The sequence below is a fragment of the Plecotus auritus genome (assembly GCF_963455305.1).
Source record: "Plecotus auritus genome assembly, chromosome: 2".
NCBI classification, from domain to species: domain Eukaryota; kingdom Metazoa; phylum Chordata; class Mammalia; order Chiroptera; family Vespertilionidae; genus Plecotus; species Plecotus auritus.
The window spans coordinates 182,661,838-182,675,174 of NC_137771.1; the positions used below are offsets into that span (position 1 = coordinate 182,661,838).

General features: G+C 39.1%; 1 protein-coding gene across 10 annotated transcripts in view; it reads right to left on the reverse strand.

The window, feature by feature from the left end:
• The window catches only part of LOC308241716 (kininogen-1-like), a 44,831-nt gene that overhangs the window by 17,542 nt on the left and 13,952 nt on the right, over nt 1–13,337 (reverse strand). For all 10 annotated transcript variants that reach the window (XM_080655244.1, XM_080655248.1, XM_080655247.1 and 7 more), the window contains 2 exons: nt 3,967–4,051; nt 2,923–3,095 (listed from right to left, as the gene is read on the reverse strand). In XM_080655244.1, coding sequence (XP_080511370.1) covers nt 2,923–3,095; nt 3,967–4,051 — 258 coding nt within the window. The remainder of the gene's footprint in view (nt 1–2,922; nt 3,096–3,966; nt 4,052–13,337) is intronic.

Consider the following 13,337-nt stretch of genomic DNA (forward strand, 5'->3'; position numbering starts at 1 on the left):
ACAGAAATCACATCATTCACAGGTGCAAACAGAGAATTTAAGAAATATTTGGCATCTGAAACCTGCTGGAAATTGACATGCATCCAAATAGGACTAAATATGCAAAGCCAAGGCAAGACCAAATCTGTAAAATAAATCTTTGGCAAAAATTGGTCATTTGGCAAATTCATCAAATGGTAAATGGATTTCCAGTAACTCGGCTATTTCCAGCAGGGCCTCCTTGAATAATCATGTCAGAACAGCCAAATTGTTCTCTTTAAATGTAAAACCAGAAAGATTCATCTTTTGTAAGTAAGTCTGAGATTCTCACCATATTTCAAATTGACTTGGCAAGTGAAGGAATGTCAGTTCCCTCCGATTAACAGCATTACCTGTTGTTCCCCTGCCATCCTTGGCATAAACAAATACACACCGTGCTAGGATGTTGATTCATTACTTTACTGAGAACTGCAAGTACTATGAAGACTAGATAGTCATGTATAAAATGAGTGGTTCTCTCCTGACAGCAAACCTCTGATATGCAATATATGGTAGAGTAGAGGGTATTCCTGCATAAAGAATAAGGGAGTTTCATAAGAAAGCAGAAATATGAAGTGAGAAGAAAAGCTGACAAACACAAGAATAGCATTGGGGGGTGTGGGTGGGTAAGAGAGCAGCCAGAGGACTTGTATGCATGCCTATAAGCATAACCCATGGACACAGACAGTAGGGGCGTGAGGGCATGAGCTAGGGGTGGGAACGACCAGGAAGAGGTCAAAGGGGAAAAAAGGAGACATATGTAATACTTTAAAAATTAAATAATTTTTAAAAAATGGATATATGCACCCCTATGTTCATAACAGCACAATTTATAAAAACTAAGATTTAGAAACAGCCTAAATGCCCATGAGCAGATGAGTGGATTAAAAATGCAGTACATCTACACAATGGAATACTATGCTGCTGTAAAAAAGAAGGAACTCTTACCATTTGCAACAGCATGGGTGGACCTGGAGAACATTATGCTAAGCAAAATAAGCCAGTCAGAGAAAGATAAAGATCACATGATCTCACTCATTTGTGGAATATAATGAACAACATAAACTGATGAAGAAAAATAGATCCAGAGACATAGAAGCATTGAACAGACAATCTAACCTCAGAGGGAAGGTAGGGCACAGGAGGGTAAGAGATTAATCAGAGGACCTGTATGTTTGCATATAAGCATAACTAATGGACACAGACAGTAGGGGGGTGAGGGCATGTGTTGGGGGTTGGAATGGCCAGGGAGATGGTAATGAGGGGAAACGGAGACATATGTAATACTTTAAACAATAAAAATTTTAAATTAAAAAAAAAGAATAGCATGGATTGGTGTACCATGTGAGTACACCACTAACATGGGTCATGTGCACATGAATTGGGGGAGAAAGGTTGTGGTGTCAGGGCCAGGAATAAGTGCCTGAGTAGGAGAGAGAGCAAGTGTCAGTTTTGACTTATTTCCATACAATTTGGTTTGGTTTCCCCTGCAGTAGTGAAACTAAAACAGGATTTAGAAGATGAAAATAAACAGCCCATTGTACCATCACTTAAAGCCACCACTGTGAATAGTTGGAGGCTTTTGTTTCCTTTCAGTATTGTTTTCCGTACTTTTTGATAACACACCTGACAACAGAATGTATAGGCAATTTTATGGCCTTTTTCCCCACAGCATATTTTAACACAAGGCATTTCCCACATCAAGAACTCCTCACAAGAATGCTTTAAAATTGCTCCTTGATAATCTATTTTAAGGATATACCAGACATTATTTGATCATTTCCATATTATTGATCATTTTGACAGTTTACCATGTTGTCTTTTATAGTTAATGCTGCCATGAGTGTCATTTTCTATAAAGACACTATTTTAAATTTCTAGAAATTCAATTACTGAGCCAAAATTATGAACTGTTATAAGTGAAGTCCCCCCCCCCCCCCGCCCCAATCAGATTATGTTGGTTTGCTGAAACAGTTTGGTTCTATTTTGATTACTTTTGTTGGTTCTATTTTGTATACAATGAGGGAGGCCAGTTTTGAGGTTTATAATAGGAATCTGTCCACGAATAGATTACTCATATGCTATTAGAGTTGGAAGAAATTTGGGCTCTTCTCACCCAGCCACTTATTTTACAGATGGGGCCACAAAGACTGAGTGAGTCTGAATGACAGCCCCAGGTTACCCAGGACATGAGGGCTGGGGCTCTGGTAGAACTGGGTCTCCTGACCCCCAGACTAGAACGCTCCTTATCTACTGACAGGGCATGGAAGGAAAGATGAAGCCCTAGAGGGTACATTTGTGGGCTGGAAGGAGACCTAGGCAGTGGGGAAGTGACATGGAGGTGAGAGTGTGAAGAGAGTTGGGTGATGATAGACTGACATGTGGCTGATCCCAAGGCACTAAGTGATGCTACAACAAGAAACGACTCTAGAAAGGCAGAGAATAAGAGTAGCTTTTTCTTGCCCTACTTTTTATTAATTATATAATAGTTGCTAGAATTTACATAACACTTTAAAGTTTGAGAAGATAATGTATTGACATATATTATCTTTTTTGTTCCATTTATTTATGCATTCACTGGTTGCTTCTTTTATGTGTCCTGACCAGGAATCGAACCTGCAACCTTGGCATATCGGGACAATGCTCTAACCAACTGATCTACCTGTCCAAGGCTTGACATACATTATCTTATTTGAGTCTCACCCCAGTCGTTTACAGACAGAAAATGGAATGTTCTAAATGACTTGTCCAAGATCACATAGCAAGCATGTAGTGAGGTTCAGACTTGACATTCAATTCCTTTTACCAGGTATACTATTTCCCAACGCAAGATCAGTGGCAATATTAGTAAGCAGTTTGCACATAGACTGTAATATCACTATTTTTGTAGCTTAATTTACAGACCTGTGATGTTGCTCTGTGCACAATGTCAATCTTGAAATAGAAAGTTGCATTATTCTCTGCATTAAGCTTTGTAATGGAATGAGTCAGAGCCTCCTTCAGACTTGGGCTGTCGACAGGTATCTCTTTGGGGCAGCCACGGCAAAGTCTGGTAGGTGGTAATACAAAATCCTCCCCTGAAAGAAGAAGCAGGTTTTAAGTCAGTGTGTGCACTGAAGGAGCAGTCTAGCCTAGTACCTCTCCAGCACACTGTCCAGCACTAATTTATAGAGGGCCATGTGCAGCCTAAAGGCCAGTAGTGCCTGGGTAGAGGTTGTCTGTATGACCTTCACCTTACTGCCTGTCCTCTTTTCCTCTCCTCAGAGTCAAGGGTATTTAGAGAAACCTTCCATCAGAAGGTGTTAGTTAGTACACCTTCAATATAAATGTGCTGCACTGTTCCTAAGTTTTTGCATTTTTGAAAGGAAGTGTAAAAAAGCAGCGCTTAATTTAAAGGAATGATTCTCTAGTGGGGAAGTTTTAAGTCCTCTGATTCTGGTGAATAGGGAGCTTCAATGATGCTTCTCACTGTGGAATGTATGCAAACATCTTCCAAGTATGAGAACAGCCAACTCTTGGTATAAGAAACACTGGCTTGACCATAAACTTGCACTATTTCACTTTCCCCCCATTATAACATGTAGGAGAAAAAAGTTTTTAATTGAAAGGATTTTATTCTGAGTGATTAAATAGGAGATACAGCTTCCCCAATTTATAACACCTGATGTAGTGACATCTGATACAGAAGAAAGACCAGCTGACTTTGCATCTGGAGGTCAGCTTTGCCCAAAGAACATCAATCTTTCCTTCTGTCACCATATTCCCTCTGGCCACTTGCAGAGCAGTCCCAAGTGCATCAGCTACAGCACAGCTGTGCAGAAATGGGGTACAGCTGTAAGGGTTGTTGATTATATCATGGGATCTAAAGCACAATTTCTATAAAAAGACCTTGCCAGTTGTCTTGGATCAACATGTACTACTAGAGCACAAACATGTATTATTGCATACCTGGTAAAATCTCACACTTCTGTGAGAAGGAAGCAATTCTTAACTGAGGATCCATGTATGCAAGATCTGTACATTCACCGGTATCCTAGTTTTAAAAAAGTAAATAAGTTAAAAAGTTTTTAAGAATTTTTAAAGTAAACAACTAGTAACATTAAATATAGGATGTTGACTTTACATAGAAAACAAAACAAAACAACACCTAATCCCACTGCAAAAGAGAATAAGAAATAATTAGGTATTATCATCAACAATGACAAATGTATTTTCACAAACACATGAAATAAGATGACAAGAATCTCTAGTATAGAAATAATAATCATAAAGCCCAACCAGCATGGCTCAGTGGTTGAGCGTCAACCTATGAACCAGGAGGTCATGGTTCGATTCCGGTCAGGGCATATGCCCAGGTTGCAAGCTTGATCCCTAGTGTGGGGTGTGCAGAAGGCAGCTGATCAATGGTTCTCTCACTCATTGATGTTTCTATCTCTCTCACCCTTTCCTTTCCTCTCTGAAATCAATAAAAATATATTAAAAATAATATATTTGTATCAGTAAATTTTCTTTTCAAAAGATAAAGAATTCCAGACCAGCTCATGTGGCTCAGTGGTTGGGTGTCAACCCAGGAACCAAGAGGTCACGTTTAGATTTCTGGTCAGGGCACATGCTCGTGTTGTGGGCTGGATCCCCAGATTGGGGTGTGCAGGAGGCAGGTGATTGATGGTATTCCTCACTCATTGATATTTCTATCTCTCTATCACTCTCCCATCCTCTCTTTCTAAAAAGCAATAAAAACAGTTTTAAAAAGAGAAAGGCAAAGACTTCTGTATTAAGTTAAAAACAAAATTAATGTATTACATTTTCAAGAATAATATTTTGTAATATAAAAGATAAAGGTAGATTAAACATAATGGATGATCGAAACTATTTGAAGCAAATATAAACAGAAAAAGGATCTAGAGTATTATTAATACTGGACAAAGTAAAATTCAAGGTAACAAAAAAAACTCATGATGGTAGTAAAGAAGATAATTTTATTTTTATAAAGATATAGTCTAGAAGCATGGAGTTAAAATACATAAAGCAGAAATTAGATATATATGTGTAGAAATAGATTAAAATAATGGTGGTGGAGAAATTTCATATACAACTATAAATTTAAGATAGACCAAATGGATAAAAAAATAAATAAAATGATAGAAAATGGATAAAATAAAAAAAGTATTTAGGTGGTATTTTTATATGATCAGTATGACTTAAATGAGATTTTTATAAGTATGATACATATATTTTAATTGCTTTTATATTAGGTTACAAAAAAGGCTCAATAAGTTTTCAAATCAAAATAATAAAGGCCATGTCCTTTGACCTCAGCACCAAAAGAAAACAATTTTAAAAATACATTTAAGCAAATAAACAAGAAACTAACTACATGGAAATCTAAACACATTTGCCTAAATAGTCAGGGTCTTCTTTGGATAAGGAAAAATATAAAAAACAGAATAAGAAAACTGAGAATTTTACAGAATGTTGACAGAGAAGCATTTGGAATTAAACTCATGGCTTTATATGCTTTCGTAATTTAAAAAGAGAGAGGCAAGAAACAAACAAAACAACCTCAAACAGAGGTGTTTACATCAGGAAGTTAGAAAAAGGAAAAGAATAATAAATAGCCTTAAGCAAAACAAAAAAGGAGGAAACAATAAAGCAAAACTGATGAACTAGAAAACAGAAAGCACTAGCATTAGTAAATAAATCCAAATGGTCATTCTTGGGATAAGGAAAAAAATCAAATGCAGAAAAAAAAGGCCTCATAGCAAAGGTACAGAGAAGCTAAAAATATAAGAGAATAATTATGAACAAGTGTATGCTACTTTAAATGTCAAAGAAATGGATAATTTTCTGGAAAACTATAAATAACCAACGCTGACTTAAACACAAGAACCAGTTTAAATGGACCAGTAACTGAAGAACAAAGAATGCTATCATTACTCTCAACTTCCATTCATTTTCTCATACCCAAACAACCTAGATGTTTTATAGATGAATAGTTTTTAAAATTAAAGAAACATTTAGTTCCTTGCTATGTAAACTGTTTCTGATTATAGAAAATAGTGCCAAACTACCCAAGTCAAAAAACAGTGGCTAATCTCGTAACTAAAAAATAGAAGGAAGCAGGAAAAGAGGAAGACCAAATATGACATGGACTGACTCCATAAAAGAAGCCATAGAAATGAGTCTACAGGTACTCAGCAGAGCTGTTGAGGTCAAGACAGTGTGGCCATCACTCATTCATAGGGTCACCAGGAATTAGAGCTGACTCAATTGCATGTAACACATACCCAATTCATTCTATAAAACTACCAGAGGCCCAGTGCACAAATTCGTGCACAGGTGGGTTCCAGCCAGCCCGGCCCCTATCAGGAGGATCGGGACTGGGCCTGTTGGGAGGAGGAGATGGTGAGAGGTTGGCCAGCTCACCTGCCCTGATAGGGGCCCGATCAGGGCCTGGCCAGCTGGGGGAAGGGGCCGCCGACGATTGGCAGGTGGGCCCCACCCATGAATCGGGTGGGGGTGCCAATTGCGGGCCAGCGGCCTAGGGGAGGGGCCATGGGTGGTTGGCAAGCTGGCCCTGCCTCTGATCAGGGTGGGGTGGCCGATCTGGGATAGGACTGGGAGGGGAGGGGCTGCAGGAGATTGGCTGGCCACTCCAGCCCTCAATTGGGGTAGGGGAGCAATCAGGGGCAGGGATGGTCAGGGGGAGGGGCTGAAGGCTGATCTAGTGGTGGGGCCCCATCAAGGGTATGGCCGGCTGTGGGGAGGGGCTGCAGGAGGTTGGCTGACCAGCCCTGCCCCCTATTAGTGTGGGGGTGTGTGGTCAGGGGTGGGCCAGATTTGGGGAGGGTCTGCGGGCCTATCATGGTGGGGAGGGCTGATCGGGGTGGGGCTAGCCGGGGGGAATGAAGGGGGCATTTGGTCCGCTGGCCCCAATGTTGATCAGGGTGGGAGAGTCCGATCGGGGCAGGCCAGCAGTGGGGAGGGGCTGCGATGTTGGCTGGCCAACCCCACCCCTGATCAAGCCGGTTTGCTGGCAACAGTGGGCGTCATAGCAACTGGTCATTATGTTTGTTACAGTCGTTATGGCCATTATGGTCGCTGGCTTTTTATATATATAGATAATCTGGATACCAAAACCTGAAAAAATAGAATGCACACACAACCACACCAAGAAAACTGTCAAACAACTTTCACTTATAAATAAAGATGTAGAGTGCTTAAACTGAAAATAAAATCCAAATGCATATTTAAAGAATAATTAACACTAAGCAAATAGAGTTTCTGAATCTAGAGGTTATTATTAGGAAAGTTGTCAAAACAACATAACAGATTAAATTAGATATACATAACATGATATTTCAATGCATATTTAAAGCACTTGCTAAATTCTAACACAAATTTCTTTTTTTGTCTTAAATTTAAAAAACTTATTTGGGTGACATTGGTTAATTATAAAGGTTTCAAGTGTACAATTCTATAATACATCATCTGTATATTGTATTGAGTGTTTACCTCCCAAAGTCAAGTCTCATTATATCATCACTTATCCTCCTTTTACCTTTTTACCTTCTTCTACTTTCCCCCACCCGCTTTCTCTCTGGTAATCTGTGACTGTGAGTTTTTGGGGTTTTGTTTTTTTGCTTAATTCTTTCATCTTTCTCACCTAACCCCACAACTTGTCTCCCTTCTGACACCTGTCAGTATGTTCTCTGTATCTATGAGTCTGTTAACACCAATTTCTTATTTAAAAACCAAACAAACTTCTTTAAAAGCAGGAATGTAAGGATGCTTTTTAAATATGATAAGAATGCCTACCTGGAACCCCTAGCAAATATTATAAATAACAAAATTCTAGAGGCTTTCCCAATAAAATCAGGAATGAAACACAAATATGTGTGGAATATCTCTGGAAGTTTGGTCAATTCATTGAGACACAATACAAAACATAAGCATTGGAAAAGAGGAGATAAAATAATATCTTAATTTATACCTTAGAACAATCAAAAGAATGAATGCAAAGCTGTTAGAGTTAATCAGAGCTCACTTGCTGAATATAAGGTAAATATATCTAAATTGATACATTTATATAAAAATAATATTAAGAAGAATAAAATGAAATGAAAAACAAAATTTAATTCTTCAGAGCAATAACCAAAAATAAACAAAAAAACACCCCTACAAAACCTAGAAATAACTTCAGTGAGCAATGTTCTGGATATATAAATAAAATCACACAACTTTTAGAAGTTTAAAATAAAACTTGACTAAGGATAGATGTATGCCAAGTTCTTGACTGAAAAGACAAAATATAGTACACACGTCAATTCTTCTTAAATTAATTTAAATACATTTTTATTGATTTCAGAGAGGAAGGGAGAGGGAGAGAGAGATAGAAACATCAATAAGAGAGACTCATTGATTGGCAGCCTCCTGCACACTCCCTCCTGGGGATCAACCTGAGCATGTGCCCTTGACCAGAATTGAAGCTGGGTCCCTTCAGTCCGCAGGCCAATGCTCTATCCTTTGAGCCAAACTGGCCAGGGCTCCTTAAATTTATTTAGAAATGTAATGTAATTCCAATCTATATGACAATGTAAGTTTTTCTTACAAACTTATTCTAAGGTTAGTTTTGAAGTTATAAACACTAGAATAATAAATCACAAATTTAAACCTACTGATAAAACATGACAGTACAAATATATTAGTAGAGAACAGGTTTTTCATAAGAAACTTATGGAATTAAGGTTGTCACAAATTTATGTATAAAGGAGGAATGTTGAGATATCTGGTTATCCTCTTGAAAAAAGCCTCAATTTAGAGACCTCAAAAGATACATTAAAGTTAATTCCAGATAGGTTCAAAAGCTATATTTAAAAATACTGACTAGACAAACTAGGGAAAAAAGATGAGTACTGAGCAAATGGTGGAAGAATTCAAAAGGAACATGTGATTAGATTTGGTCTCCAATAAGCAAAATCTATAAGTAAGTCAGAATACCTTAATGAAAACTAAAAAAAATGAACAACTGAGAAAATATGACAAAATGCTGGTACCTTTAATATACAAATACTCTTTTGCAAATCATTAAGATTTATCCCAAAGAGAAATGGACAAAGGATATGGAAAACAATTCATAAATTCAATCCATAAATTTCTAAAAATTTTCTATTTATGAAAATAAGAATATATACCAAATACAGAAATAGCTTTATTCTCAAGAATGTTTGGTGAGTTATTAATGATAATAAAATGGAAACAACTCAAATGTCTAACTATAGGAAAGTAATTAAAAAACAATCTGTCATATCTTTAATAGGATATTATGCAGTAATTTTAAAGAAAGTTTATCAAGAGTTTTAATGACATAGGAAAATTCTTAGGTAAAAAAAATGCAGCATGTAAGCGTGGCTGGCATGGCTCAGTGGTTGAGCACTGACCTATGAACCAGGAGGTCACTGTTTGATTCCTGGTCAGGGCACATGCCCGGGTTGTGGGCTCAGTCCCCAGTGTAGAGAATGCAATGTTTCTGTCTCTCTCTCCCTCTCCCTTCCTCTCTGAAATCAATAAAAATATTTTTAAAATGCAGCATGTAAAATAATGACAATTATTAACAAACAAAAAAATCACCAAATTGTCTATATCTCCTCCACCCCTTCACCCTCAAAAAAGGTAAGAGGGAAATACACTAAGACATCTTTGGGTATTTGGGTATGTGGTTTAATATTATTGTTTTCTGTGTTTCTGCATTGCCTTCTGCATTGGAAATGTTTATTTCCAATGAGGGGACATATCCTAATATATAAAAACTCTGGGTTGTAACGACCAGTAAGGACCGGAGGCTGACCAACTGGAGGTCAGTGCTGGCCCCCCGCCCCTCCCACAAGCAAGCAGTTAGGGGCAATCAGGCAGGCAGGCAGGCAGAGTGATTAGGGGTGATCAGGTAGGCAGATGGCCCCTTGCTGGGCTGGCCCTGTGCCCAAACAAGTGGTTAGGGGCAATCAGGCAGGGAGGCAGAGAAATTAGGGGTGATCAGGTAGGCAGACCAGCGGTTAGGGGTGATCAGGTAGACAGACCAGCGGTTAGGGGTGATCAGGTAGGCAGACCAGCAGTTAGTGGTGATCAGGTAGGCTGGCAAGTGGTTAGGGGTGATCAGGTAGGCAGACCAGTGGTTAGGGGTGATCAGGTAGGCAGATGGCTCCTTGCAGGGCTGGCCCCTCCCCCCAGCAAAGAAAGAGGGAGGTTCAGGCCAGCCAAGCCATTGCACCCCAGCCTGTTGCCTGCAGAGGGAGGCCACCAGTGGCAGAGGAGGGGCGGTAGCACTGCACAGATGGCAAGCAGTGGCAGCAGCAGGGGTGGGGCCAGCTGCCTGCAGCCCAGGGAAGGAAAGCCCCGATAGGCCCTGATCTCAGGCCAGGCTTAGGGACCCTGCCCTAGGCATCCCAGATTGTGAGAGGGTTCAGGCTGGGCTGAGGGAACCACCCCCCTCCCCCTGCCCGAGGGCACAAATCTTTGTGCACTGGGCCTCTAGTCTTACCTAATAATAGAGAAACATGTAAATTGACCTTGGCACCCAGGTCACTCCCAGCCGGCCATTGGAGGGGCGGCGGGGGAGGGGGTCCTGAGGCTTTAGGCTTGGGAAAGGGCTGAGCCTGAGATCGGAGGGGCGGGGGAGGCCCCCTGCCCAAGCCTAAAGCCTTGGCCTGAGGCTTTAGGCTTGGGCAGGGGCTGAGCCTGGAATCGGAGGGAAGGGGAAAAAATCAATGGAAACATATCCTCAGGTGAGGATAAAAAGAAAAATAAAGAAAGAAATGTCATAGCCTATGAAAGACACATCTTGAAAATGCTTAAAGAAAGTTGTCATTTTTTCATGGTGAAGGGACTGGAGTCCATGTTGATGGAAATACTTTGGCGGCTGTGGTGACTGGCAGTGGCTGCAGCAGCGGGGTGATGGGGCTGGCATCTTCCCCTGATCAGCCTGGTCCCCTCCCGCAAAGGGAGGCCAGACTGCGGCTTAGGCCCGCTCCCCTTTGGGAGTGGGCCTAAGCCATCAGTAGGACATCCCCTGAGGGCTCCCAGTATGTGAGAGGGGGCAGACTGGGCTGAGGGACCCCTCCCCAGTGCATGAATTTCGTGCACCGGGCCCATAGTATATAATAAATGTCATAGTTGTTAAAGATACAAGGAATACCACACTTATAATACCTCAATTTTGGATGAGGAGATGGATATTGGAAGTAGCTCTGAGATTCTCAATTCTATTAGCATATTTGATTCACCTAGAAGCTATTAGGTTATTCTGACTCTAGAGACCCACCCCAGACCTAATCAGAATGCCTATGGAATGGCCTAGGAGTAGTTACTAGTATTTTTAAAGCTGGCAATGTGATTCTAATATGCAGTATGGTCTGAGAACTATTTATGAAATTCTTAAATCAGTGCTTTTCCAACCTTAAAGTGCAAATGACTCACCTGAGAATCTTGTTAACATGCAGATTTGGTAGATGTGGGTGGAATTCAAGATTTGGCTTTTCTAATAAGCTCCCTGCTGATGCTGATGCTGCTGGTTCAGGGACCAGACTTGGGAGAGCAAGGCCTTCAGTCTTACCAGTTGCAGGAAAGAGAGTTCATTTATATTGTGTGTCCTTTAATTATGGTTACAATGCTGTGAGATAGGTGCTATTATTCCTCACCATTTTACAAATGAGGAAGTGGAAGCTCCGAGAAGTTATACCAGAAATCTGATTGGATTTGTGACTCCAATCAGCCCTGCATCTCTGTGTGTTACAAAGGAAGAACTAACTGGAGGCCTTACAAACAGATGCAGGGAGATTAAAGCTAGATAACATTTAAGCTTGTATAATCTCAAATGGCTAACTAAAGAACATAAAAAACAGAAGGTGTTAATAGATGCTTTAAAGGCCAGATGACTAAAAATAACAAAGTAAAATAGTAGCTAAAGCATACATTTTTAGAGTGTCTCTCTCTCTCTCTCTCTCTCTCTCTCTCTCTCTCTTTCTCTTCCTTTTTACTATTTTTTTTTTATTATGGTAAAATATATGTAACATAAAATTTGCCATTTCAACCATTTTTAAGTATATAATTCAGTGATATTAATTACATTATTTAACCATCACCGCTATCTATTTCCAGTAGTTTTCATCACCCCAAACACAAATTCTGTACCCATTAAGCAATAAATTCCTATTCTCCCTCCCCCTAGCCCTTGGTAAACTCAAATCTACTTTTGTTTCTATGCATATGTTAGATATTTCATATAAGCGGAATCATACAATATTTGTCTTTTTATGTCTGGCTTCTTTCACTTAGCATAATGTTTTCAAGGTTCATCTATGTTGTAGACTGTGGCAGACTTTCATTTCTTTCTATGGCTAAAGAACATTTTATTGTTTTATATATACATCACATTTTGTTTCTCCACTCATCTGTTGATGGACACTGGGTTGTTTCCACTTTTTGGCTATTGTGAATAATGTTGCAACAAATCCTGACATATAATTACCTGTTTGACTCCCTGTTTTTTAATTCTTTTGAGTACATACTTAGGAGTGCAATTGCTGTGTCATATGGTAAGTCTATGTTTAACTTTTTGAGGAACTACCAAAGTGTTTTCCACAGTGGCTGCACCATTTTACATTCTCATCAGCAATGAACAAAAGTTTCAGTTTTTCCACATCCTCCCCAATGCTAGTTATTTTCCAATTTTTTAAAAATTATAGCCATCTTTTAGGTTTGAAATGGCATCTCATTGTGGCTTCTTTTGCACTCCCCCCTCCCCCCAGCAGCTAATTACATGAGCATCTTTTCATGTGTTTAATGACTGTTTGCATATCTTCTTTAGAGAAATGTTTATTTTAAAGTCCTTTGTCCATTTGATAATTAGGTTGATTGCCTTTTTGTTGTTGCATTATAGGAGTTATTTGTATATTGCATATTTAATTCTTATCAGATATATAATGCAAATAATTTCGCTCATTTTCTGGGTTGTCTTTTCACTCTCTTAATAGTATCCTTTCAACTTTTCTCCCAATTATGAAATAAATACATGCTTGATTAAAACATTGTCAAGTACTAAAGAGTTCCAAAAAGTATAAAGAATCAAAAAAAGGCACTTATAGCTCCAACTGAAAGTTAACTATGTTTTATATTTATACATATTTCTTATCACTTAATTTTTTTTTATGAGTTTATTTGAGGCAAACTAACAACATATGACAGGGAGCAAGATCTCAAATGCTCCCCTCCATCACTTTTTTTGTTGTTGTTAATCCTCACCTGAAGATATTTTTCCATTGACT